Genomic DNA, 24216 nt, shown 5'->3' on the forward strand with positions numbered 1-24216 from the left:
CTAAAAATTCAATAGATGTAATTACAGTACAATTATAGTGTAATTATACTGTAACATGTATGTAATTACACTGTAACTTGCATGTAACTAATATGTAACTTGTATATAAGTTTCACGTAATTTTAAATCGTTAAATCTATTACAAGATTTGTTCTGGTAAGGAAGAAAAAAATCGCAGTACATACATATGTGAAAGGATTTATTTCCACGAATAACATGTTACGGAGAGATTTTTGAAAGTTACATACTGTTGATGAAAAACACGAGGCCTAGGAGATCTGCTTAACTCTAGTGCAGGTCCAAAGCTCGCCTTCAGGTGTGTTAGCGTGCCAGTTGATTTGATCCTGCGATCAACAAGAAATAGAGACAAAGACATCGCGGTTAAACCTATAAACGATAGCCGATCGGTTACGTGCCGATGACATATCATTTATCTTTGAGCCGATGTCATATGTGAATCGATCGGCGGTTATAAATAGATAATAAATAACTAAATCTACTCGATCGGCTGTACATATTACCAATATATAGTTCTTATATCGATATATACTTAAATCAAGTGATTGGGATAGATCGGTCGCCATGCCGAGACAGTTTAAATCACTTAGATCGAAATATATATTAATAACAGGACTATATATGTTTATTGCATAGCCAATTAGATAGATCTAGCATGTATCGGCTAATACTCCGATACTACTCTATATCAGGATATTAAAACAGGTATAATATATTAAACAAAAGCCTAATATACTTAAGTGCAATAAGATCTTAACATAAAGGGCGGACTTAACATGTCAATGAAGCATATAGAGCAAATATAGTTAAATCAGATAAGATCGGCTGAAACTCCAATGCTACCCTAATCGGCAACCAGAAGGCAGGCTAGAGATTGATATTCTAAGCACGACTTAATAGATCAAACTCAACTGATGCAGCATTAAGTATAAAAAGAAGAACAATATCTAGACAATCAAGCCGCTGGAGGTTTCATAGAGCGGTAGATATCTTATATAATCTAAATCAACGTCGAAATCTAACCTAATCGGCTGCCCTCCACTAACAAAAGTTAGCCGATTGTAGATTAGATAGCGATATTGCCAGAGATTGTATGAGATATATGATAACTTGACGAATTACATAAACAAGATTAGAGTATCATAAAGATGGAAGCACTAATCCCAAGAACGCAAGCCGTCATAACAAGTTTTACCTCTTGTTGAAGATCGAAACCGATGCAGCTCAACCCGAAAGCAAGAACTCGTTGAAATAAAACTAAAGCAAAAGAGTGGCGATGCACCGAAATTGTATTGAACGTGTGTGTTAATTGATTACATGGGGTTCGGGGTCTATTTATACCCGAAAATTACAAACTACGTCCATATCGAACACGATTCTTATCTCTAACAAACTCTAAGATACCATAAGTCTTTGCGGCAGACTTTTGTCCAAACATATCTCTAAGGAATTTACACAAAATATCCTAATTAATAGATACAATTGCCTTCTCAGGACTCTATCCATGTGCGCCAATTATCTTGAAGCATATCAACTCAACCCAATGTTGTACACCAAGTCATATTGTTGGAATTAGCTGTATCGGCTTACCCAGTCTGACTCGGACCCAACCGATCCTGATCGTAGCCGATCCGGACTCTAGTCGATTCTTGCTCTATTCTCGAATCGATCTCCGCCCCACTTCGATCTAATCCTCTTTTCCGATACTGATATTACCAAATTTGGTCGTTAACACATACAAGTTACTCCCTCCATTCTAAATTGATCTACATATTTCATAGGTACACCAAGACCAAGAAAAGCTAATAACTCTCTCATACTATATTTACTCTAGCAACAAACTTGATGCATACATCATCTCCACTATTTTCTAGCCAATAGCAAATCAAGATATTGCATGTAGGTTATAAATACTTATGTGCATGGATGCATGCATTAATGTCCATTTACTCCAATGCACAAATAACGAATAGACTTAATGAAAGAACACAAATATGTACTACTTCCGTTTCAGGTTATAAGACTTTCTAGCATTGCCCATATTCATATAGATGCTAATGAATCTAGGCACACATATATGTCTAGATTCATTAACATATATATGAATATGGGCAATGCTAGAAAGTCTTATAATATGAACCGGAGGAAGTAGATCATTTAGGAATAATCTCAAAAAAAAAATTATATGTAGATCAATTTAGAATGGAGGGAGTACATTATTGTTACAGTGTTATTACATGCAAATTATAGTGTAATTATACTACGATTGTACTGTAATCGAAAAATATATAGCAAAATTGGTTTCATCAACTATTGAGTGGGTGTGCACTGAGCCGTTGGATTATCTTGGACGGTGGATATTACTTGACTGCACGCTGATGCCTTCACGGTGTGAAGGCAGAGGATCCTAATCGGGAGCAAAGGGCCCCGTATCCTGTGAAACTTCTTTCTTCCCCGCAGACCGCAACGACCGAAAACGCCGCTACGCTACCACGGGCGCGCTCCCCTCCTCTTCGCCGTCGCCGCCTCCGCCGCCGCGGGCTCGCATCGCCGCCCGTCCCCAGTAGCACGGTTAGTCCCCTTCTTCTCCTCATCCTCGTTGGCCGTGTCCACGCCTGGGGTGGATCAGCCTCCGCCGGGGCTCGATCCGGTGGGTTGGGGAATGGATGTCGGTGCCCGCGATTCGGCCGCGGGAGGGTAAGGCGCGAGCCGCTGTTCAGGGGCGGAATTGTTGTGCGGAGGTTCTAGATCTCGACTCCTCGGTTTGATTTAGGAGGCCACAGCATTCGCAGGAGGAGGGTTCTTAGATCATCGTTTACGATAGGTTTTCAGTGGCAAAATTTCCGGGAAGAGTTGTGCCTCGATGTGGCTCGATGTTCTCTTAAGCTCTTGGTACCATTGTGCTAATTGTTGATAGTATAATACGATGTCGCAAACACCATTCCGTTGCTAGATTTAGAACAGCGCTGCGTGCCTAAAGTAAAGAAAAAAGAGTGGCGATTAGGGGTGTCTTTCATCGAAACATGTCATCTTGTATGCCTATCGACTCAGGGATCGGTGCTCTTCTAGAGCTATATTAAACTATTGCAGTTTGCCCTGTTTTATTTGCAACAATTGCACCTAACTGTTTCACTTTCTGCTGTTGCAGGTTTTTGTTCTGCTCTTCACTGGTGTGGTTGCTACTCTTTGCTCAACAATATGGTTTCCTTCGAGATGAATGACCTCAAGAGTATGGACCTGGCCCCGTTCATTTTCAAATTGCATTGTAGGAGTTACTTCTCATGGAGCACCGCTTATATTTGCTAGTTTATGAAGTTTGAATTGATTTATTTTGTGTGGTCTATCTCTGCTTCTTTCTGGCCTTCACATATATGAAATTCCAATGACGCCACCAACTGATAGAAGTGCTATGATGTTGGCTAATCATCATGCATGTGGAAAGATTTGTGCTGGGCGGGGGTTTATTGTGTACTATTTTTTATCATATAATGCTGGTTGGCGTAGAAGGATGAAACATTTATGTAGATACATCGATGCTTTGTTAGATAGCATATGGTGTACCCTGACCATAACCTAGCATTTCAATACTTTATATTGAGCTTGCACAGTATGTAAACCTCTAGGACCAAACAAGGTCAATTTAGCAAACCTTCTAGTCAAACTGAAGACAAAAGTCTAAGATTTGGTGTGAGCTAAGCCTGGAACGTTACAGAAACAATGGTAGTGCTGACTTCTTATTCCATCAATATTTCAATGATCTGTGACTTCTGTGTTTTATCTTCACCAGAGATTGGGCTAGGCTTGACAGGCTTTGGAGTATTCTTCTCATTCCTGGGAATCATTTTCTTCTTTGACAAGGGGCTTATTGCAATGGGCAATGTAATTATCTTTTCTTCTGTATTTTCCCTTGAATTTTGTGGATCTGAGTCAAACTGAATGTGCATATGGTCACTTCTTCTGCACTATTTCAGATTCTCTTCCTGTCAGGTTTGGGTTTGACAATTGGTCTGAAATCAACCATGCAATTCTTCACCAAGCCTAAGAATTACAAGGTTTGACAACTGCTAACTTCACAATGGCTGTGATCCATCAAACTTTGTATTATCTAATTATTAGATGATGTAATGAACAGGGTACCATCTCATTTGGTGCTGGCTTTTTCCTGGTTCTCATTGGGTGGCCCTTCTTCGGCATGCTTTTAGAGGCATATGGCTTTGTTGTACTCTTCAGGTCAGATTTCTTTTTTCCATCATACCATTCTTGAGCAACCTGACATTGAAAATTGTTAAGAGACAAACCCTAAAAAATGTATTCAGTACTTTGTTTATGATTATGTGCAAAATCAGTGTGTTTCTTGTGCAAAAGGTTTGCCCATGCTTGTCATGGACACTAACTTGGATTTTATTTCAGTGGATTCTGGCCAACTCTTGTGGTTTTCTTGCAAAGGATTCCTATTATTGGTTGGATATTTCAACAACCATTTGTCACATCGGTATGAACTTCAGGCAGAACAATATCCTTTTGTTGCTGGGAGACATGTGGCTTGTCTGTTGCCTATTCTAACTGTTCTCAATTCCCTTATCTGCAGTTCCTTGACCGCTACAGAGGAAAACGGGTTCCAGTGTAGCACAGCTATGTTTCTTATGATGTAGCAACTGAAGGTTTTGGGGGGTTACAACAGCAAGTGGTTCTCCCAATGTGTAATCCTTTTTCTCTAAATGTTTACTTGCTGGTAGGTTTGTTCTTTTGTAAATTACAACCCTGGACCTCCACTGAATCGTTTGGCCAAAGACATGCAAATTCTACAATGAAATGGATTGGATCATTGGAGAAACTTCTGAAGCAAGCCCCGCATGTTGGGACAAGGTAGCAGTAGAGGATCGCTATTGAAAACTAAAATAGATTTTACATACCCTTTATCGTTTTGTAACAGTGCCTGGCAGTCGCAGATATAGATATTCCAGCCTTGTCGGCTTATGCTTGAGCGTATTGTCGCAACTTATGCGCACTTGATAGCTTGGAAGAAGTAAATTTGATGCAATTATCCCAACTTATGTTCATTTGATAGCTTGAAGAAAGTAAATTTGCTGCAATTGAAATTAATTGTTCGTAATATTTGGGTCCATGGTTTGCTGCAATTGTACAGTTGTGGTTTGCGAACATTTATTTTTGTAGCACTACGAGATTAGTTATTGGGACTGTGATGCAAGAGCACTCTGGGTTGTTCAACCTTATAATTAACATAAAGCATATGAGGGAGATCCCTGCAAAAGGCCATTAAACGGACAGAATGCTGTACTGATCTCAAATGAGCGCAACGAATCTCAGGTTCACATTTGCTGGGACACAAGAGAATGCCTGACAGCCAAAAACTAAGCAACAGAATTGCAGTTTCGCATGCTTTAATTTAACATGAAACGAACTTGGCACCAATCACCAGCAAAGCTACTCCTAAACTCTAAACTAACCACCAATGTGTTGCCAACATCATTGCTCTGCTGTATACTGCATTCTCCAGGAGCCAGCACCATGCAGCTCATATGGCCTGGAATCAAGTCATATCTGACTAGCTCGACCTTCTGGCCGGTGGTAGAGTTACCCTTCAGATGATGGCATGTTGGGATCAGCTGCAGGGCCTCCTCCCTGACCTGAGCTCAAGATGGCGTTGGCCCAGTTCGACGATCTGTGAACAATTCTCGACGGGATGCGATCGCTGTCCTCGCCTCCTGATGCTTCATACCCATCGCTTGTCGATCTCGAAAACTTGATACCACTCTGAGCTGGATGCGGGATCGCTCCCTGCATCTCATCAGCTGTGCACGAGGAAAGGCGGAACGGGTGAAGATCAGGCGAGTCGAAGCTGCTTTCTGGGGATGAGGCGGCATTTCTTGTGGATGCCGCAGCACTCGGTTGGAATGCGCTCCTCGCTTCGAACTGCAATGGGGCTAGATTCCCAGATGTTTCTATTGCTGTGTCACTGACGTTGCTTTCAGTACCACTTGCAGATAGTCTTGTAAGGGGGTCGAGGGAAAGTTCGGCTGGGAATCGTCCCCTTTTATCAGGTCTTCTGTTGTTGTCAGCCTTGGGAACTAGTTTACCACCAATGTTTATGTCATGGCCGATTGGAACATCGTGTCTTGCAATTGGCTTCAGAATTTTGGATTTCTTCTTTGCCTGTGCAGCTGCCCTTGACACTTCCTCTGCATTAAGGCGTGCCAGTGTCCAAGGACTGATTTTTACTGTCCCAGTTCTTCGCCTTGCTCCTTCATCTTCCTTTGTTTTCTTACTCCCAGAGTTCTGCAGCATGCCAATCTCTGGAGGGATGACATCAAACTGTGCAAGAACAGAATAACCATTAAGCATAAAGAAGTCTCTGATAAGGAGTTAAACTGTATCTGAAATTTTATTAGGATTGTTGGGGGTCTTTTTATTAGTCGGGGTAAAGCTACCGAATTTGGGTAATGTTGGTAACAGGCCAAGGTGGTTGAAATACTTGCAACAAACCAAAAAAAATTACTATAGATAACTAATAATTTGACAATGAAAATCCAGGTGCCTGAACAAATTTGACCAGTGAAAGCATAAACGAATAATAAATTCATTATCCATCTTACAGACAATGCAACATGACACACTCCATTGGAAATTAATCATGATGCAAAGCATCTTACCATGTGACATGGGTCAGGTTTCATCATATTTAGCTATATATATATATGGTTTTATGCGTATATGGGCAATTCCAAGATGAGTCCTCTCCTCTCATTATATCTGACTCTTGACACTAGTGAGCCAATGGCACTGCGAAATCACATACCTGATCTTCAAGGAACAATCGTGGTGGAGTGCACCATGAACCACGATGAAGTGGACCAAAAGAACTTGCAGTGCTAAATCCAGTAACAGAGCTAATAATAGACATCTGCGGACTTTGGTGCCCAGCAGTCTCTTCTTGTTGATCCTCCTCTTGCTCTCTTAAAGCTATGATGTAATCATACGTACTAATTCCCTAAATAAATATAAAAACATGACAGTAATTTAATTTACAGTTATACAGGGAAGAGGAAAATAAAGTTTAGATGCACATAGATGAACTATGTGATAGTTTGCGACAGATGGAAGGAAATGGAAACTCAAGTTCCATTATAACAATGGTGGCTGTACCACTTTTTGGAGCAGTTTAATAAAAGAAAATGATATGGAGAAAGAATTAAATTGCAAGCCCCATTAACCCATATCTATGTGATATTCACAACATAAAAAAAAAAGCTAAAAGAAAACTTGCCTTCTTGATAAGAAGAATATGGAAACACAAAAGCTGAGCAAGTGGTATAGTTGCAATCATTGCTAGTACGGTACAGGTGGCCTGCAAAGGTCAAATCATATTGGCATTGTAAATTTTCTCTAGTAGGATCATGATAGAAAATAAGAAATGTAGCCAGTAAATTTCTTGTAGTGCTTTTGTGCAGCCATCACACATTATAAAGGAAAATTTCTATCAAAACTCACCACAACAATTATAAACACTACAGTTGAGAAGCTACTTCCTAACTTGGAGACAATCTGTCTGGAGAACTCCCCTCGATCCACAATGCAGAGAATCAGCACAAGGGCTCCTGACAGCCACTGCATTACAAGCTGGCCCAAGGTGTACAAACCATGGAAACCTGTCAATAATCAACCAGAATAACAGGTGCATGGAAAAGAAAAGAATGATAACTGCATGCAGTAGCCACTTAATTACATGATGGTTTCAGCTCAAATAAGGGCCAATATAATTATGCAAGCACTATTGCAAGGTTAACTTTCATAGCTATGGTATTATTCAAAGACCCATCCTTGTAAGCCCATCGAGGAATGTCCACTTACAAGGAGTACAGCAGAAGTCATTAGAAGGAAGAAACCTTTGTAGTTCCTTTTCCCTATGCAATTGTTGAGCCACTACAAGAGGACAATGTAATTAGAAAATATAAATACATTACATTGTTAAGAGGACTGAGGGTATAACCGTTAGGAAAGACAAAAGAAGTGTATCGTACTCTGCAATGGTGATCAAAGCCATCAACACACTTGTCACATACTCTGCAATGCTTACTGTTCTTCAGGACCTGCATATTACATACAGTGTCTTAGCAACATGTTGATACCCTAAGATAGTGCAATCACTGAAGGTACCATCAAATGTTTGTACAGTCCAAATTCATCAGCATTCGGCATTTAAAAAACTTGCACCAGGATGTTTCATACTTTTCAACACATAACTATAAAACATGTAGATCCAGACGGTGCTAGTATGAATAATTTGGAAGTAAGCATATGCACAACACATGGACAATCATTTGTAATCTGGAATCACATGAATATATGATTCAGACTAATAATAATCCTGATTCTTGTCTGAACGCAATCTAGTTAATCACAGTTGCTTCTAAATTACATGATTATTCTGACACTCATACTAGTTTAGATTTACCGGCACATGTCACACTACAATCTGAAGTACTGACAGTATGACACAACCTTAAAAGACGCCAGTGCAACTTAAGGAATTGGAGCGTGTGGCCAGTACAACCTTAGGAATCACAATCAGAAGAAGAAAAAAATTGAACATCAGTTAATCATACCTCTGCTTCACACAAGCTGCAGAAGAACATTCCTTCTTCACTCATGTGCTGTTCAGATGACTGATTATCCGCATGGAAGCATCTTTTGCAAAGGCAGGAAAAGGGGAAACAAAGTATTTCAGAAAATGTGGGCCAGGAATGTGAATCATTTTGCTCAAGCATGCTGCTCAATTTCTCGCTGTTATCTACAGCATTAAAACCATCACTTGACATCTTTCCTCCTTGACTTAACCCATGATCTGAATTTTTCTGGGATCGCCTTCCATCCTTCAATTTTGGATGCTCTGCCGACTTGAAAATGCCAGGGTCACCAGGATTTGTAGCAGCACACCAAATGTATAACACGACAACAGATGTAATCTGCAATGAGAAGTTATGCATTACTCAACAGAAAATTGCTCTATCACTACCCGGTACAGTAGAACCCTGTTACTGAGAAGTTCATGCGAAATTGGGAAAGGTCAATTTATGAAGGTTGTGCTCAAAATGCTGGTGCGAACTCTGCGACTCGCGACAGCTTTACACACCGTCAAGATTTAACCTCTCAACTTGCTTCGACAACAATGCTATCAAAACATATTAAGCTGGCATACACTTCAAAAATGGGTATCACTATCACTAGGTGCAGAAATACTTCTTGTACATCCTTCTCTAAATCTCCCTCACATCATTGTTTTACAATACATATCTGCGAACACGCAAAACATCTTACATTTCTCTTATCTACAGACAGCGCAATGGCTAATGTGCACTGTCTCAATCCTCAATGAGATGGCAACAAGTGAAAAGAAAAGGAAGGGCGCTAGATCTGTTCTTGCTAGCTAATCCAATCGCCTCGAGAAGGAGAGTAACCCTCACCAGGGGAGTGTAGAGAACCATAGCTACATACTGGAACGCCTTCCTCCCCACGAACGGCACGAAGAAGACGTAGAAGGCAAATCCCAATGCCAAGAACACCGCTATCGCCACCACCTGCGCAGCAACCAAAGCAACATCATGAGCAAAGCACACAAGAAACAAGAACATCAAGGACACAGCAAGAACAGCATTTCACCCCAAGAGAAGGCCATACCTGGAGAGGATGGTAAGGCAGCTGCCACCCATGCTTCCTCATTTCTGGACGGATTAAGCCTCACTCTCACAGACAGACAGACAGCAACGCCGCCTAAACGAGGGCTACCAAGAGGATGATGCCGCAAGAACCATGCTTTTTTTTTCTCTTTTTCTTTACTCAAGCAAGTGGCTACTACCACTACAAGAACAAAGAACCCCAGCGACGAGGAGAGACCAAGAGGTCCTCCAAAAACCAAACCTTTTCTCTTTCTTTCCCACTTTTTCTCTCTCTTTTTGGCTGGAAGAATTGGAGTTTCTTTGGACAGAGAGAGAATGGGCATCCAATGCGGCCGTCTCGGGAGAATGACGACGACTGCGCCGTCCGGAGTCTGGATTTATTGTGGAGGATGGGGTGTGTGCTTCGTTTCCCGTTTGTCCTGTGAAAACCATTGCTTTTGGAGCAAGTTTAGGGCCCCTTTGATTTGTAGGAAAAATGTAGGAATTTTGAAGGATTTCAATCCTATGGAAAAAAATCCTATGAAGGCCTTTGAGACAAAGGATTGAATCCTATCCAATCCTTTAAAATTCCTATGGAATGGGTAATCCTATGCACATTTTGGAGGAAAGTTAGCAAGATGTCTAACCTCTTGGAACATTTCCTCTGAGTCTATCTCTCTCATCTGATTCCTGCGTTTTTCCTGTGGTCCAATCAAACGGCCATTCCTGTGTTTTTCCTATGTTTTGCAATCCTCTGTTTTACAATTGTATTCATGTCAGAATCCTGTGTTTTTCCTATTCCTCTGTTTTTTCATTCCTACGATTCAAAGGGGCCCTTAATAGTATAGCCAACTACTAACTCTAATTAATCTATAACCAATTTAATAGCTCATTCATATAATAGTTACATACTACACTATTAATATCTGGTCCCATCTGTCATACACACACTGCGTCTTGGAGTCCGTGCTACAGCTGGCTACAAATATATAGTCCGCTGCTCTTTTCTCTTCTCATTTATCTTCTTAAAATATATTTATAGCTGGCTTATAGCATGCTATTTTATCTGCTCTTACTCGTCATATTCTCCCCTTCTAGTTGCACTGCTGTTGCAGCGCTGCACGTCCGGACGTGCGGTGAATTGGCGCGGTGCCAAATTTGGTCCCATTTGTTAGCCTAATAAGCAAAAACAAAAGCTAAAATTTAGATTTTCAAATTTAGTTTTGAAGTTAATTTTAAAATAATTTTACTGTAATTTTTGTCAGCATTAACTTTTAAATTGTTAAGTATAATTATGTAAAATTTCTATTCTCTAATAAACCGTTTTGTTTACGAAGGAATATAAATTGATGGGGTAAATTGTCTTTTTTAGACACGGATAATGCTGTGCTTACGGGTGAGGCAAACACATGACGGGCTCTTGGTCGATTATGTTCAGTGTTTGATGTGCCTTTTGTCGCGGGGGAGCCAGATCGGGCGCTTCCCCCGTGCGCTCCTCCCCACGTGAGTCCTGTTAGACCCACCTACTTCTTCCTTTTTTTTCCATAAAAGATGTTTCACTTAGTGTATTTATAATGTTTCACTATTTATAGATTTAATATTGCAGTAAATTAAAATAATTTTTTGCAACAAAAAAAACCCACATATTTTAGAAACTCTCTATTAAGGGAATTTGGTTTATTTTTTGTTCCACAAAAAATGTTTCACATAGTATATTCACAATGTTTCACTATATGTAGATATAATGCTACATTGAACGAAACATTCCATTGCAACAAAAAAGACCCACATATTTTGTAAACCCCCTATTAAGGGAATTTGGTTTATTTTTTGTTCCACCGAAAAATGTTTCACCTAGTGTACTCACAAATTTTCACTATGTATAGATCTAATGTTGTAGTGAACTGAAATATTATTTCGCTATTTGCTGAAATATTATTTTTATATAAGGTGAAACAACACCCGATTTAAACGAATGAAACATTTTTGATTTACTTAGTGAAATAATTCCGATATACCTGGTGGAACATCGTGCAACATTTAAAAATAGTTCAATAATAAGCTAATTTTTTCATCAGAATATATCCATGTGTGGTCTTGTTTTAAAGATTTAATTGCAACAAATTTAATGGTGTAATCGGATCATGATTTGGATAAATAGTTTAAGAGAAAAATCAGTTTAAAGTAATTTTGCACGTAAATCGGACACTAACGTCATACTAACATCAGCGTCCGATTTTATCCCCTCCCGATTGGGCGCCTGACCGGAGGTCATCTCCCATGTTTGGGGGAACTTGTGACATTGTACAACATTTTTCAAAATTTTGGAACGCTAAAACATTTCAGATTCTCATCCATATCTGAAAACATATAGTTTATAGAATCTATGAAATTAAGTATAAGCAGAAGCTAGAAAATACCTTTTCTAGATTATCATCATATGGCTACTTAGCAGCCATTTATCAGGATCTTAAGCTATTGTTTTGTCAAAATGCTTTTTCCCCTTCGTCGAAATGCCTGCACGTTCGGTGAAATGTTACTGCCCCCAAGTTATCTTTTTCGGGAACACGAACACTGGGTTCACAAGCGAATGGAGAAATTCGGAACAATTTGACACGAGGAGCTATTCATTCATCATGTTCTACCTGAAAAATGTGCCATCTTTGGAGTCCCGATCCATTCGTTCCCTGTAAACGTGATTCCATCACAGCATGGTACTCCAGCACAAGAGCACAAGAAATTCAGGCTTCTTTTGTTTTGCTCAGTTGCAGCGAACAAACCATCCATCCATCCATCCTAGATGTTGGCAAAAACAATCAAACAGCGTTTGCTAGGCTATTCTGATTGCATTGCTGGGTCGCGTGGGTGGACAAACCAAACATGCCGGACAAAAAACAGGGAGCACCAGGAATATGTAAACTACTACCCAGAAAGAAGGTTTCCAGCAATTACGGGAGGAAGGAAAGCACCAACATAGCGACCACTCATGAACCCCTAACACCCTGAGAAAAAAAAAATCCTGTAGAAAAGAGCCTTTCTCTACAATGTCAGCATGAGTCCATGATGGCATGATTACAAGTTCATCCATAACTAATCTCTCTATCACTACCAGAAACTACAAGGCTGTGCAATTAGTACTAACTTGATAACCACATAAGAGCCTTTGCCCTTTGCTAATGCAAAGTGTATTGTTCCCAAATGCGATGTTTCTTTTTTATCTTTTGGCGTGCTGAGACTGAGGGCAGCAGCACTGCACTGCCAGTGCAGGAGCCAGGAGCCAGAGTCTTTTTAGGACCGGTTACCTCAAAAGCAGATATCACTCCGTCCCAAAATAAATACAGTTTTACACTATTCACGTTCAATATTTGATCATTCGTCTTATTTGAATTTTTTTATGATTAGTATTTTTATTGCTAAATATTTTCAAATTTTTCACAAATTTTTTAAATAAGACGGACGGTCAAATATTGGACACGGATATCTACGGCTGTACTTATTTTAGGACAGAGGTAGTACTACTACTGTGTTTAGATCCAAACTTTCAATTTTTTTCCATTACATCAGCCTACTAGTTGCGCTTACGCGCACATAAATTTGAGCCGTGTTTATTTCCAAAATATTTCTTCAAACTTTCAACTTTTCCATCACATCAAAACTTTTCTACTCCCTCCGTCCCATAATGTTGCAACCTAGAATGTGTCTCATCCCATCCCTCTACTCCCTCCATCCCATAATGTTGCAACCTAGAATGGGTCTCATCCCATGTCCAGATTGTAACATTATGGGACAGAGGGAGTACACACATAAACTTTCAATTTTTCCGTCACATCGTTCCTTCGAAGCTGGAATGAATCCGCGGCCGCGCGCGTTCTTCCCCGCTTGGGACAAGCCGCTGTGCGTGAAGCTACTGGATGGGGCTCTGCTTCTCGTCAGGCGCTGCATCTGCATCTGCATCTGCGTGCGACCCCGTCCATGGCAATATGGCATGGCTGCCCTGGCTATACCAGCTCGTGCCATGCTGGTGTTTTGGCTTGTGTGTGTGTGGAGACGTTTGGAGTTGGACCATGTTCAGCCCAGTTACCTGCCAAGAGCGATACGGCGCTGCAACTAGGGGTGAAAACGGAGGTGAAAACGGATCGGATTCGGACGGATAGTAGTATTACCATATCCTATACCATATTTTTTAATCAGATTCAGAGGTTGTGTGGATAATGTGCGGATGCGGAGCGGATTATTTCGCATGTCGGAAATGTTGCGGAGTCGGTGCGGACTCGGCTAGAAAACGAATGAAAATAATTGGATGTGATATGTATATACAATCGATATAACATCTGATCATCTGTATAATGAGCAATAATGAGGTACCAATATCATAATTCACATGACTCATGAAAGCACGGATCACATTATAATATAATGTCAAGTTGTTAACATTGACTTGTCTTCTGTCCAAAAGCATGTAATCGACACATACAGTATTGACATCACGATATATCGCATTCACATAACACGTAAGACATAGAAGTTCTACACATAAGTCAGGGCGTCAGGCGGCGGCGTGGGAGGACTGGAAGAAGAGAAGTCTCGATGAAAAAATTGGTTGACGCGACGCCAACGGAGTCACGGACTGAACTCCTGCATAGATTGATGGATAAGGTGGACCTGGATGGGCTGAATCTTTACACGATGAAAATGCTCATGTCAAATGGGCCAAATTAAGTGGTTATATGGGGTGTGAAATTCGGATTATCCGCCAAAACGTTTATCGGATAATCCGTGTCCGTCGGATATTACCGATACCATATCCGCATCCGCATCCGCATGCAACTATCCGCATTCGCATCCGCATCCGGCCGGATATCTAAAAACTCTTACCATATCCTCACTTCGGACGGATTCGGAGCAGATCGGATCGGATAATATCCACTCCGTTTTCACCCCTAACTGCAACAATGGAACAATGGGGTAGTACAACTACCGAAACGAGATGATATCTTGATTCCTTAGAAATTGAACAGATAAAGAAATTTCTAAGACTGAGTTTAGTTCTAAATTTTTTCTTCAAACTTCTAACTTTTTCATCACATCAAAACTTTCCTACACACACAAACTCCAACTTTTCCGTCACATTGTTTTAATTTCAACCAAACTTCTAATTTTAGCGTGAACTAAACACACCCTAGATAAGTTACGTATACATCAAGGTTCCATGTCAAAATTGGAAGTTTGACTAAAAAAAGTTGAAAGTTTATGTGTGTAAGAAAGTTTCGATGTGATGGAAAAGCTGAAAGTTTGAAGAAAAAGTTGGGAACTAAACCAGGCCAAAGTCTAGCTTCTTTGTTCTTTGCTCTGGACATGTTACACTTAAAAAGATGGATACATGTAATATTGTATGTTTTTCTTAATAATGGATTAAATAAACCCGGCCTCTACATCCCAAACGATGTACACGGCTGCGGTGATACAATACCAAGCACTTAGGCTCACTAGACAAGTTCAAAGCAAAAGCCACTGTTCTAACAAAAAAAGCAAAAGCCACCAAAGGAGGCACATGACAATAAAATTAGTGTTTGAATCTCCTGAAGATGAATAACGTGAGATTAATTGAGTTTTAATTATTACAAACTTAAAAAATGGATTAATATGATATTTTAGAACTACTTTCATGTATAGAGTTTTCGCACGAAACGCACCGTTTAGCAGTTTAAAAAGCACGAGTATCCATAATTTAATCTAAGTTTTGTTGGAGAAAAGAACGGGGCCAAAGACAACCAGCACATGTCTCACAACAAAATATCGAACCACCCTAAAAATTCAATCTTCCTCTCCAATTCCACCCATACTTTGAGAAGAATTCCATTACGCTAACTTTCAATTTCCTATTAGCAGTTAGATTAACACAAATCTAATGTGAAGTCATGCAGCCATAACACTACCAGAAAACCACATCACCATAATTTGACCGGTTTAACCAGCGGTTTCTTGGTTCGTGCCAGCTCGATAAGTAACAAAACCAAATGGTTATCGTGACATTTTTCAACCACTGATAAAATAGTGCCACGCATATATGGTGATGTTGATGGTTAATCACCAGGAATATTTCTTTCCTGAGCTTCGTAACAAAAGGCAGATCATTATTAATATAATGATATTTGCTTAAAAAATCAGCAGGAATTTTCATCATAGACAAGATAACAACACATCAACCGTTTTCAGCACTGTCGGCTGTTTTTGACACGGTTTGAACAAAATGTTCCGAATGCAGGCCTACTTGAGGTTACTAGGGGAGAGCCCAATTCACCACACGATACGGCCCAAAACACATTCCCCAATGGGCTTTCATGTTAGGCCCAACTCTGACGAATTTTACGATACGGCCCAAAACTTTCGTCGCATCCAGCCCAAAGACCTGGCTTACCCATCTCCTTCCCCATCAGCTTCTTCCTCCTCCTCCTCCTCACGAACGCGACCCAACCAAAAACCCCTCCTCCTCTCGCCGCGGCCTCCATCGCCATGGCCGCCGGGCGGGCCTTCCTCCGCGCCGCCCCCTCCTCGCTGGCCGCCGGCGCCGGACGCTTCGCCTTCGCGTGCCCGACGGCCCTTCCCCTCACTGCCGCCGCCGCGGCGGCGACCGGGCCACACCGTCGCGGCCGCGGCCGATGCTACTGCTCCGCCTCCGATGCGCCGCCGCCGCCGCCATACGTGCTCACCACGCCGCTCTACTACGTCAACGCCCCGCCGCACATGGGGAGCGCCTACACCACCATTGCCGCCGACGCCATCGCCCGCTTCCAGGCAAGCAACTAAAGCGAGCAAGCCTATGCGCGCGCGTTTGCGTTCCATTGCTGCTCGCGTTCTAATCCCAGTCTAGGGATTTTGAGTACGTCAAACTGTTGATACCTTAGAAATCTATGGAGTTCTAACACGTCCAATTGTTTAAATGTCTCAAGTGAGGCCACTCAAGTGCATATATGAACTGAGCAATTCATATGGGTTGTAGAGAACGATATGCCATTGTCAGGTACTAGTATGAGTGCATATCGTGTCACTTTCTATTCATGCCCTTAATCTCGATGAATTTCATATGGGGTTACAATAAAAATACGACAACTTAAACCTGTGCAGTTTTGATGCACGTTTTGTCTGTTCAATGATCTGGCCACCAATTTTTGATTAATATTATTGGAATGAAATGTGTAGTATCTGTTGATCAGCTCTCGCAATCTAAGTGTGTTAATGCTACTTTTATGGTCGCAGAGGTTGCTGGATAAGAGGGTCGTATTTATTACCGGAACAGATGAGCATGGCGAGAAAATTGCCACTTCAGCAGAGGCTTGTGGTAGAAACCCAAAGGATCATTGTGATACAATTTCCAATTCATATAAGATGCTTTGGGCTGATGTATGTCCACAATTCTAGGTGTTTTCATTCACCACATGGAATAAATGCTGAGCTCATTTTTTTCTTCCAACTTTGTTACACATTTCTTGCAGCTAGACATAGAGTATGACAAGTTTATCCGCACAACTGATCGTAAGCATGAGGCAGTTGTCAATGACTTCTATTCCAGAGTGCTAGATAGTGGTGACATATATAGAGCAGATTATGAAGGACTTTACTGTGTGAGCTGTGAGGAGTACAAGGTAAGCTTCTGTTTTTACTTCCCCATGTAGTAGTACTACACTACTTCTTCCTTTTAGGGGAATATAGAAGGGCACTTACCTAATAAAAAAATATGATTAATGTAGGTATTTGATAATGATGTTCAGCATGCAATCTTGCGAACAACATCCTGTGCCTACAGATGTTTTAGGTTTTAACTTTATAATTTTGGTCCTTCAGAAACCAGACACAAAATATGTGAGTTTTGTTAAAAAAAAAACTATTTGGGGATTTTTTTTTCTCTCGAAAATGCCGGAGGACATACTTTTAGGGGAATTATTTTTCTGTATTTTCGTTCTTTTCATGCTTTACAGTTGTTGCCATATTCACTTATAGATCATCCTTCTTTTTCCAACATTGGTAATTGTGCAAATTCTGGTTTTGTTTGAAGTACAGGACGAAAAAGAGCTTGGGGAAAACAAATGTTGCCCAGTGCATCTAAAGCCTTGTGTACCAAGAAAGGAAGACAACTATTTCTTTGCCTTGTCAAAATACCAGCATCAACTGGAAGATCTACTGACAAAAAATCCTAATTTTGTACGGCCATCACATCGCTTGAATGAGGTGATGCTATAATCCTCATTCTTATGAATCAAAATTTGTTTTCAATCTATTTTATTTTATCAATTTATTGCACATTGCTGGTGTATTGAGTTAACACACATCGTTGGTTTATTGAGTCATTGTACTTCGCTGCAAACTGTGGTGAAGTGTAAAACTGTCCGTTGGAATGTTGACTCTAATTATATGAGTTGATTATTGACAAATAAAGGACAAAATAACTAGGTTACACATATGTGCTTGGAGGTCTGCCACAGTCATGTTAAAGAATATCTGTGTTACAGAGTATCAAATATGTACAGTTACAAACCAAACTACGTCTGTTTCGTTAGGCCTTTCTTTTTGCTACCAGGAAGTACTGTTCGCATACTGAACAAACAACCTTGTAATTTATTTTCTTATGAAAAACTTATCAAACTGTTATTCAGATGGCATCCTAACCAGTTAATGATATGGTCAACTCATTCATCATATCTCCAGGACTTGAAAAGGGCCTGAATTTGGCCTACTCACATGTGCCTTTAGTTTCTACAGTAATATAAATGACTGTGAAGCTAAGTGCATAACGCTTGAAATTTAGTCATTGTGTGATTCCTTTTCTTTTGACTTCTCAATGTGCATATGTGGAGAAGTGCATGCCAGAAGCAAGGACTGATGTGACTCTTAACATTTCTAAATTAAAACCTTCTATTGTTTCCTGAAGAAAGCCAGAAAGGGCTGTGCTTCTTCTTAAGTCACAAATATTGCGCTTACTATTAGAATCTTATGGGAATCAACTTGCCAGGGAAACACATGTTCCTTTTTTACTGTAATAATATAAACAGGCAATTATCATGTAGTGTATTTGTATTGTTCAAGATTCATATTGATGTTTTATATCATATGTTTATGGACAGTCTTTCAGTATGCATATGATTTTTGTTTGTGTTTTCAAATATAGTTGTTCTTTACCCTTTCTGATTAAGACAGTTGTAGGTCCAAGGATGGGTTAAAAGTGGATTAAGGGACTTCTCTATTTCCCGTGCATCTGTAGAGTGGGGTATTCCGGTGCCAAATGACACCAAACAGACAATATACGTGTGGTTTGATGCATTATTAGGGTATGTTTCTCTGCTTCTTTACATGATATTCATTAATGTGTGCTCCTGTTTACTAGTCTTGCTGGGAATTTATTATACTAGTCGTGCTTTTATTTCTTCGAACTCACAACTTTCTATAAATAAATGAAGACTGCTTCTGTTTCTAACTTTTAGTTGTTGTCCATGTTTACATTTTCGTAGTTCATTGAATTCTTATGATTCGTCGTTCCTGGATGTATTACTGCCTGTAGTGTTTCACTCTACTCTCTGTTAAACTCTGATTTCTCTGAATCTTCAGAAGTGTTCTGATATCTTATCTCTAATGGCACTCCTGATATACCTCATGAATGTTTGTTATCCATTTCACCATTACTACTAAAGATCCTATGCCTATAAATGAATACATAATCTTATATATTATCCCACTCTCTTTTTTTTTTCAGACTGATTGTTTTATTTTCATATGTTGTGTTTAGGTACATTTCAGCATTACTAGATGATGGGGAGAAGGCAAGTTTACAACAAGCAGTTGAACGTGGTTGGCCTGCCTCCCTACACTTGATAGGAAAGGTGGATTTCAGGCGTATTAACAGTTTCAACCATTCATGCTCCTTCTCATTTCTAGCAAATTCTGTTTGCTTCTCTTCTCATCTACCCTTAGTTTATTTGTTCACGTTGCTTGATATGTTCTTGCGATGATAAGGATAACTCTGGCGTGGGCTGATAACTAAGCACTGATGATGCTTGAGTCTCAGAATAATCATCAACTAAGTATTAAAAAAACTGTGGTTCTATTGGGTTAATCATCAATCCAGATTATTGGGTTTTTTCATTCTATAATATTTTTAATCATGTGTTATTACAGTTTTCCATGCTCTAACCTTATATTGGGCACTGTGAACATTTCCTTTTAAATTTTTATCTCCTTGGTCTGTGCACAGATAGAGATGGTAGGTGGAAAATTATTCTGGAGTGGATTGGATGTTAATTTTGAAAATAATCGTTGACAAATTCTTGTTCGGCATGCCTTAGTTGAAACTGTTTTGACAGAATTAGGCCCTGATAAAAATTGACAGAAATAGGATTAGCTAGGACATCAATGATAATCGGCCTTCTTCTAATACGATAAATCTGATTATTTTCACATTTTTCCTGACTCTTATAATGCCAAGACACACTTTACTTCTCTTTATCTACTGCTTTGAGTATTTGTACTATTCCTTCTCCATTGTAATATAGGGCTGTAGTTAATGCTGACAGATTTATCTGGCATCACCTATGCAGTGGACATTGATATTTATGTCCAGTGTACAGGCAAGAATGTTGGATGAACTTCTTGAGTTTTATTTCTATTTTTTATTTTGTTATAATATGGTTTATGATGATTCTTTGTACATCTACCTCAGGACATATTGCGGTTTCATGCAGTATATTGGCCAGCAATGTTAATGTCAGCAGGAATAAGTGTTCCTGATGCAGTTTTTGGTCATGGATTTTTGACAAAGGTGATCCTACCTATTTTCATCGTTATTATTTCCATTTCTACAGATCGATGACAGCATAGCACTGTACCATAAGTAAACAGTAATGGAACCTGTTTTTCCTGCAACTCATGTTCATTTTCCTGATCCGAACATTTGGATGTCCATGCTGGATGATGATTATTATTATTTATCCTAATGTTCTGTTTACAGCTTTAACATCCCTTCTTAAAAATAAACTCTCCAGGAGCATGAAGAAGCTATATACTTCAATTCTATATTAAAAAAAAATCCTGGACTACCCTCTTATAGATCTTTACAAAATATCATCTCTATGACTCTACCGTAGCATGCACCGTGTTTTGCTTTAGATAGCAGTCTATGTTTTCTGCTGATTATAGTGTATATGGGCTTTCCTCTTATGTTGGTTGGTATCTCAAATATAGTCATACAGGTAGCAGCAATGTAGCTTATAGAAAATATTATGTGGTTTTTTTGCCACATGTTCCGTGGTGTTAAAGTTTTATTTATTTATTTATTTTTGCCGGGTCGGCCGAAAGATTCGGTCGACCAATTTCATTAAGAGAGAGAGATAGATGTGGTGTTAAAGTTTGTAACTCTCGTACGCGACCTTCCAGTTGTAACTATTATGTCTTCTACATTATCTGGAAACAAATATCAATCTTATATTCCATGAGAAAGGTTTCAGTGGTGAACATAAAGAACTGTTTACAGGTTCTCTGTTTGCTACTTATCTCATCCAGTCACTTTTATTTCATGCAGCAATGCTTTTTATTTTGAAAAATTTTAGGATGGCATGAAGATGGGAAAATCATTAGGCAACACACTTGAACCAAAGGATCTGGTAAACAGATTTGGAGTAGACTCTGTTAGGTACTTCTTCTTGCGGGAAGTGGAATTTGGCAATGACGGGGACTATTCAGAGGAACGCTTTATCAATATAGTCAATGCGCATCTTGCCAACACCATTGGTATTTCTACTCAAAGCACCTTTGTTTCTGGAGTATAAAACGTCTTGATGGCTTTTAGATTTTTCTTTAGCTGGTGTAGAAGTTTTTCACCAATGCGCATCTTTATTTGTTGTTAATGATCATTCTCTCATCTTAAACAGGAAACCTCCTCAATCGCACACTTGGGCTGCTAAAGAAGAATTGTAAATCCACATTAGCTTTTGACTCGATTGCTGCCGCAGATGGAATTTCATTAAAGGATAATGTTGAAAACTTGGTAAGTCCTCTTGGCATCTATAAACTACAATTGGCGGAGTCAAGGAATAACATTTTAAATGACAAATCTTTTGTTAAGTTCTTGTTGGGCATGGCATGCTCAAAATCGCTTTAGTAAAAGACTTTGCAGAAAATAATTCTGAATGTACATTAAAAATCTTGAATTCTTGAACATGTAGCAGTTGCTCCTCAACTGAATTATAATATGCATATGTTTTGGAGGTCACTTCAAGTCCATTTGTGCTTTTAATGTGTATATCATTGAGATAAACTGATCATTTATTGCTGTGTAGTATCTTCCAAATTTTTATTTATCAGCCTACATGCTACAACCAAATAAACGGACCGACTTTTACCATGCTAGCTAAACTGATTCATGATTTATGCATATGCTATTCATTATATTAGCACGTGATGGCAAGGACTTCACATGATTTTTGTCAGTGATATATTGGTTTCATTTGTTCTTCCAAATCTGTTTTGCATCTGGATATTTCAGAACACCACCTGCCATCCATTTACTCTTATCCGGATCTTTGCATGCTCTGTTGTGTATATGTTGGTTTGCAGATGTATAAACTTTTTTATGCAGGTGGACAAGGCAAAGGATCAGTTTGAAAATCTTTTGCTGTCATCAGCATGTGAAACTCTTATGGAGATTGGTAACTTAGGAAACTTGTACATTGATGAGCAAGCACCATGGTCTTGTTTCAAGCAAGGGGGTGAGAGTGCTGAAAAGGCAGCGAAGGTAATTATTTAAAATTGTCACAGTTTGTCTTACTTGTTTCAGATTTCAGATGCCTGCATGAGTCTGAATGTACCGACCAGCATCAATAAATAAAATTTGCAATATATTTTCTTCTGGTGCTATTAGATATAAGCCACAAAATCTGATCTCATGTGGAATAATCGTTATAGGAATTTGAAGCATTGAACTCATATTTATGGACCTATTTTTTTGCCTGTATTTTGGATTGGATTGAGACTAATCACATTGTTGTTTGGTTTGTGATTTTGAGATATAACTTGTTCAGTTAATTCTGCCTCCAACTATCTTCAGGATCTTGTTATTATTTTGGAGACTATGAGAATAATTGCAATTGCACTATCACCGATCACCCCAAGCCTTTCTTTGAGGATTTATACACAGCTTGGTTTCACAGAAGACCAATTTAGAACATTGAGATGGGTATGCTCTTAAGACTAAGTGATATTTCTCTTTATTTATATTTCCCAGTATTTCATGGTTATTATCCTCGAATATATATAATCCAACACCCTTGCAGAAAATACAAGGTTTGCACACTAGTATTGTGAACCTGGAGGTTGGGTTTTCCTATGGTATGACTAGACAACCTAGCATATAATTTGTCAACTATGCCCTGCAGGAGGATACCAAATGGGGAGGTCTAAAGGCAGGTCAGGTAATGATGGAGCCAAAGCCAGTTTTTGCAAGGATAGAAACAGAGACGGACGAGAAAGATCAATCAAGTTCGAAGGCAACAAAAGGCGGGAAGAAGAAGGCAAGAAGTCAAGGACTTGTGGAAGCATGAGTCAAGTTTGTGATGGTGTACATAGCATAAAACTACCTGCGACCTTGTCGCTTGGTGACAAAGAAGGCCTGAAGCATTTTCTTGGGGCGAATTGGTTTCTGCAATTTTGTTCTAACACTGGCTTTCCAATTCCAAGTAGTACATACTGATACTGATAGCTGAGTTAATTCCCCACTCCCGCAATGTTTTATTCCAGTGAACGCAGCTATTGCTTCTGTTTGTTATTGGAATAATGGAGCATCCTGAGCTCATCCATCTTTATCGAATTTAGATTAAATCTTTTGTACGATTCCTAACATGACATTTATGGAATTGGGAGCACCCTATTTAAGAGGGAAAAGATGCATTTGATGGAGCAGTACGTTATTATTAATTATATCACTATTTGAAGAAAATATTGTATAGAATTTGTACTCTCCATACTGGAATAGCACATTAGCACGTCTGGAGTTAGAAATTTGTACACTTTAATCTCAACTAATAATAACCATATCAATTTTTTTTGTCTCAACCTTGATTTCTTAAAAAAGAGATTTAGATGTGACGGAGAGCTGGTGCATCCCAAAATATTCTCTATCCGTCCATGTTCATTTTCAGCTCCTCCATCCTAAGACAATTAATTTGTGTAAGAAAATAGTTGATTGAAAATAGATAAAACGAGTAATAATTGCATTAGGATTTGAGAAAATAGGGTATTTAACTCTTTTGGTTCCATATTGGTATGTGCGAGATGGTATTCAACTCTTTTGGTTCCATATTGGTATGTGCGAGATGAATGGAAAATAAACTTATTTTGAGACGGAGGGTGTAGTCAGTACAAACTAATAAATATGCTTTCCTATTTTTGAACATCTTGAAGTAAGATTTGAAAGTAAACACACTGGGATCTTATTTCTAAAAATAAATTTTTGAAAAGTTTAATGGAATGTTGGCGGGTTCAA

At 39.3% G+C, this 24216-nt stretch overlaps 3 protein-coding genes across 3 annotated transcripts; 2 read left to right on the forward strand and 1 right to left on the reverse strand.

The window, feature by feature from the left end:
• The first annotated feature begins 2456 nt into the window (after window positions 1–2456).
• Window positions 2457–5131, forward strand: LOC4332016 (vesicle transport protein GOT1). Its single transcript, XM_015777402.3, has 7 exons — window positions 2457–2589; window positions 3167–3247; window positions 3806–3897; window positions 3990–4070; window positions 4151–4248; window positions 4429–4510; window positions 4607–5131. The coding sequence occupies exons 2-7, from the start codon at window positions 3217–3219 to the stop codon at window positions 4643–4645; spliced, it is 423 nt and encodes a 140-aa protein (XP_015632888.1). The 5' UTR covers window positions 2457–2589; window positions 3167–3216; the 3' UTR covers window positions 4646–5131.
• Window positions 5132–5290: 159 nt separating this feature from the next.
• LOC4332017 (probable protein S-acyltransferase 22) lies at window positions 5291–9972 on the reverse strand. Its single transcript, XM_015777401.3, has 9 exons — window positions 9715–9972; window positions 9501–9614; window positions 8643–9002; window positions 8058–8126; window positions 7888–7959; window positions 7528–7656; window positions 7304–7384; window positions 6836–7027; window positions 5291–6351 (listed from the first exon to the last, which is right to left on the reverse strand). Exons 1-9 carry the CDS (start codon window positions 9754–9756, stop codon window positions 5614–5616), a joined length of 1797 nt encoding a protein of 598 aa, XP_015632887.1. The 5' UTR covers window positions 9757–9972; the 3' UTR covers window positions 5291–5613.
• A 6131-nt stretch (window positions 9973–16103) lies between these two features.
• On the forward strand, window positions 16104–23633 carry LOC4332018 (methionine--tRNA ligase, chloroplastic/mitochondrial). The gene is made up of 12 exons (XM_015777269.3): window positions 16104–16487; window positions 16950–17093; window positions 17186–17335; window positions 17751–17918; window positions 18891–19015; window positions 19471–19564; window positions 20401–20499; window positions 21287–21467; window positions 21608–21723; window positions 22315–22470; window positions 22783–22911; window positions 23111–23633. The coding sequence occupies exons 1-12, from the start codon at window positions 16206–16208 to the stop codon at window positions 23273–23275; spliced, it is 1809 nt and encodes a 602-aa protein (XP_015632755.1). The 5' UTR covers window positions 16104–16205; the 3' UTR covers window positions 23276–23633.
• The last annotated feature ends 583 nt before the right edge of the window (window positions 23634–24216 follow it).

The sequence above is a fragment of the Oryza sativa genome, chromosome 3, assembly GCF_034140825.1.
Source record: "Oryza sativa Japonica Group chromosome 3, ASM3414082v1".
NCBI lineage: Eukaryota > Viridiplantae > Streptophyta > Magnoliopsida > Poales > Poaceae > Oryza > Oryza sativa.

Excerpts from the sequence above, each read along its gene's own strand:
- LOC4332017 (XM_015777401.3), bottom strand. The coding sequence starts at position 9,756 with ATGAGGAAGCATGGGTGGCAGCTGCCTTACCATCCTCTCCAG. Across the intron at positions 9,615-9,714 it reads TGCCTTACCATCCTCTCCAG|GTGGTGGCGATAGCGGTGTT; the intron begins GTATGGCCTTCT and ends GTTGCTGCGCAG. Across the intron at positions 7,385-7,527 it reads TAGTGTTTATAATTGTTGTG|GCCACCTGTACCGTACTAGC; the intron begins GTGAGTTTTGAT and ends TGACCTTTGCAG.
- LOC4332018 (XM_015777269.3), top strand. The coding sequence starts at position 16,206 with ATGGCCGCCGGGCGGGCCTTCCTCCGCGCCGCCCCCTCCTCGCTGGCC. Across the intron at positions 17,919-18,890 it reads CATCACATCGCTTGAATGAG|GTCCAAGGATGGGTTAAAAG; the intron begins GTGATGCTATAA and ends AGACAGTTGTAG. Across the intron at positions 20,500-21,286 it reads GTCATGGATTTTTGACAAAG|GATGGCATGAAGATGGGAAA; the intron begins GTGATCCTACCT and ends GAAAAATTTTAG.
- LOC4332016 (XM_015777402.3), top strand. The coding sequence starts at position 3,217 with ATGGTTTCCTTCGAGATGAATGACCTCAAGA. Across the intron at positions 4,071-4,150 it reads CCAAGCCTAAGAATTACAAG|GGTACCATCTCATTTGGTGC; the intron begins GTTTGACAACTG and ends TGTAATGAACAG. Across the intron at positions 4,511-4,606 it reads AACAACCATTTGTCACATCG|TTCCTTGACCGCTACAGAGG; the intron begins GTATGAACTTCA and ends CCTTATCTGCAG.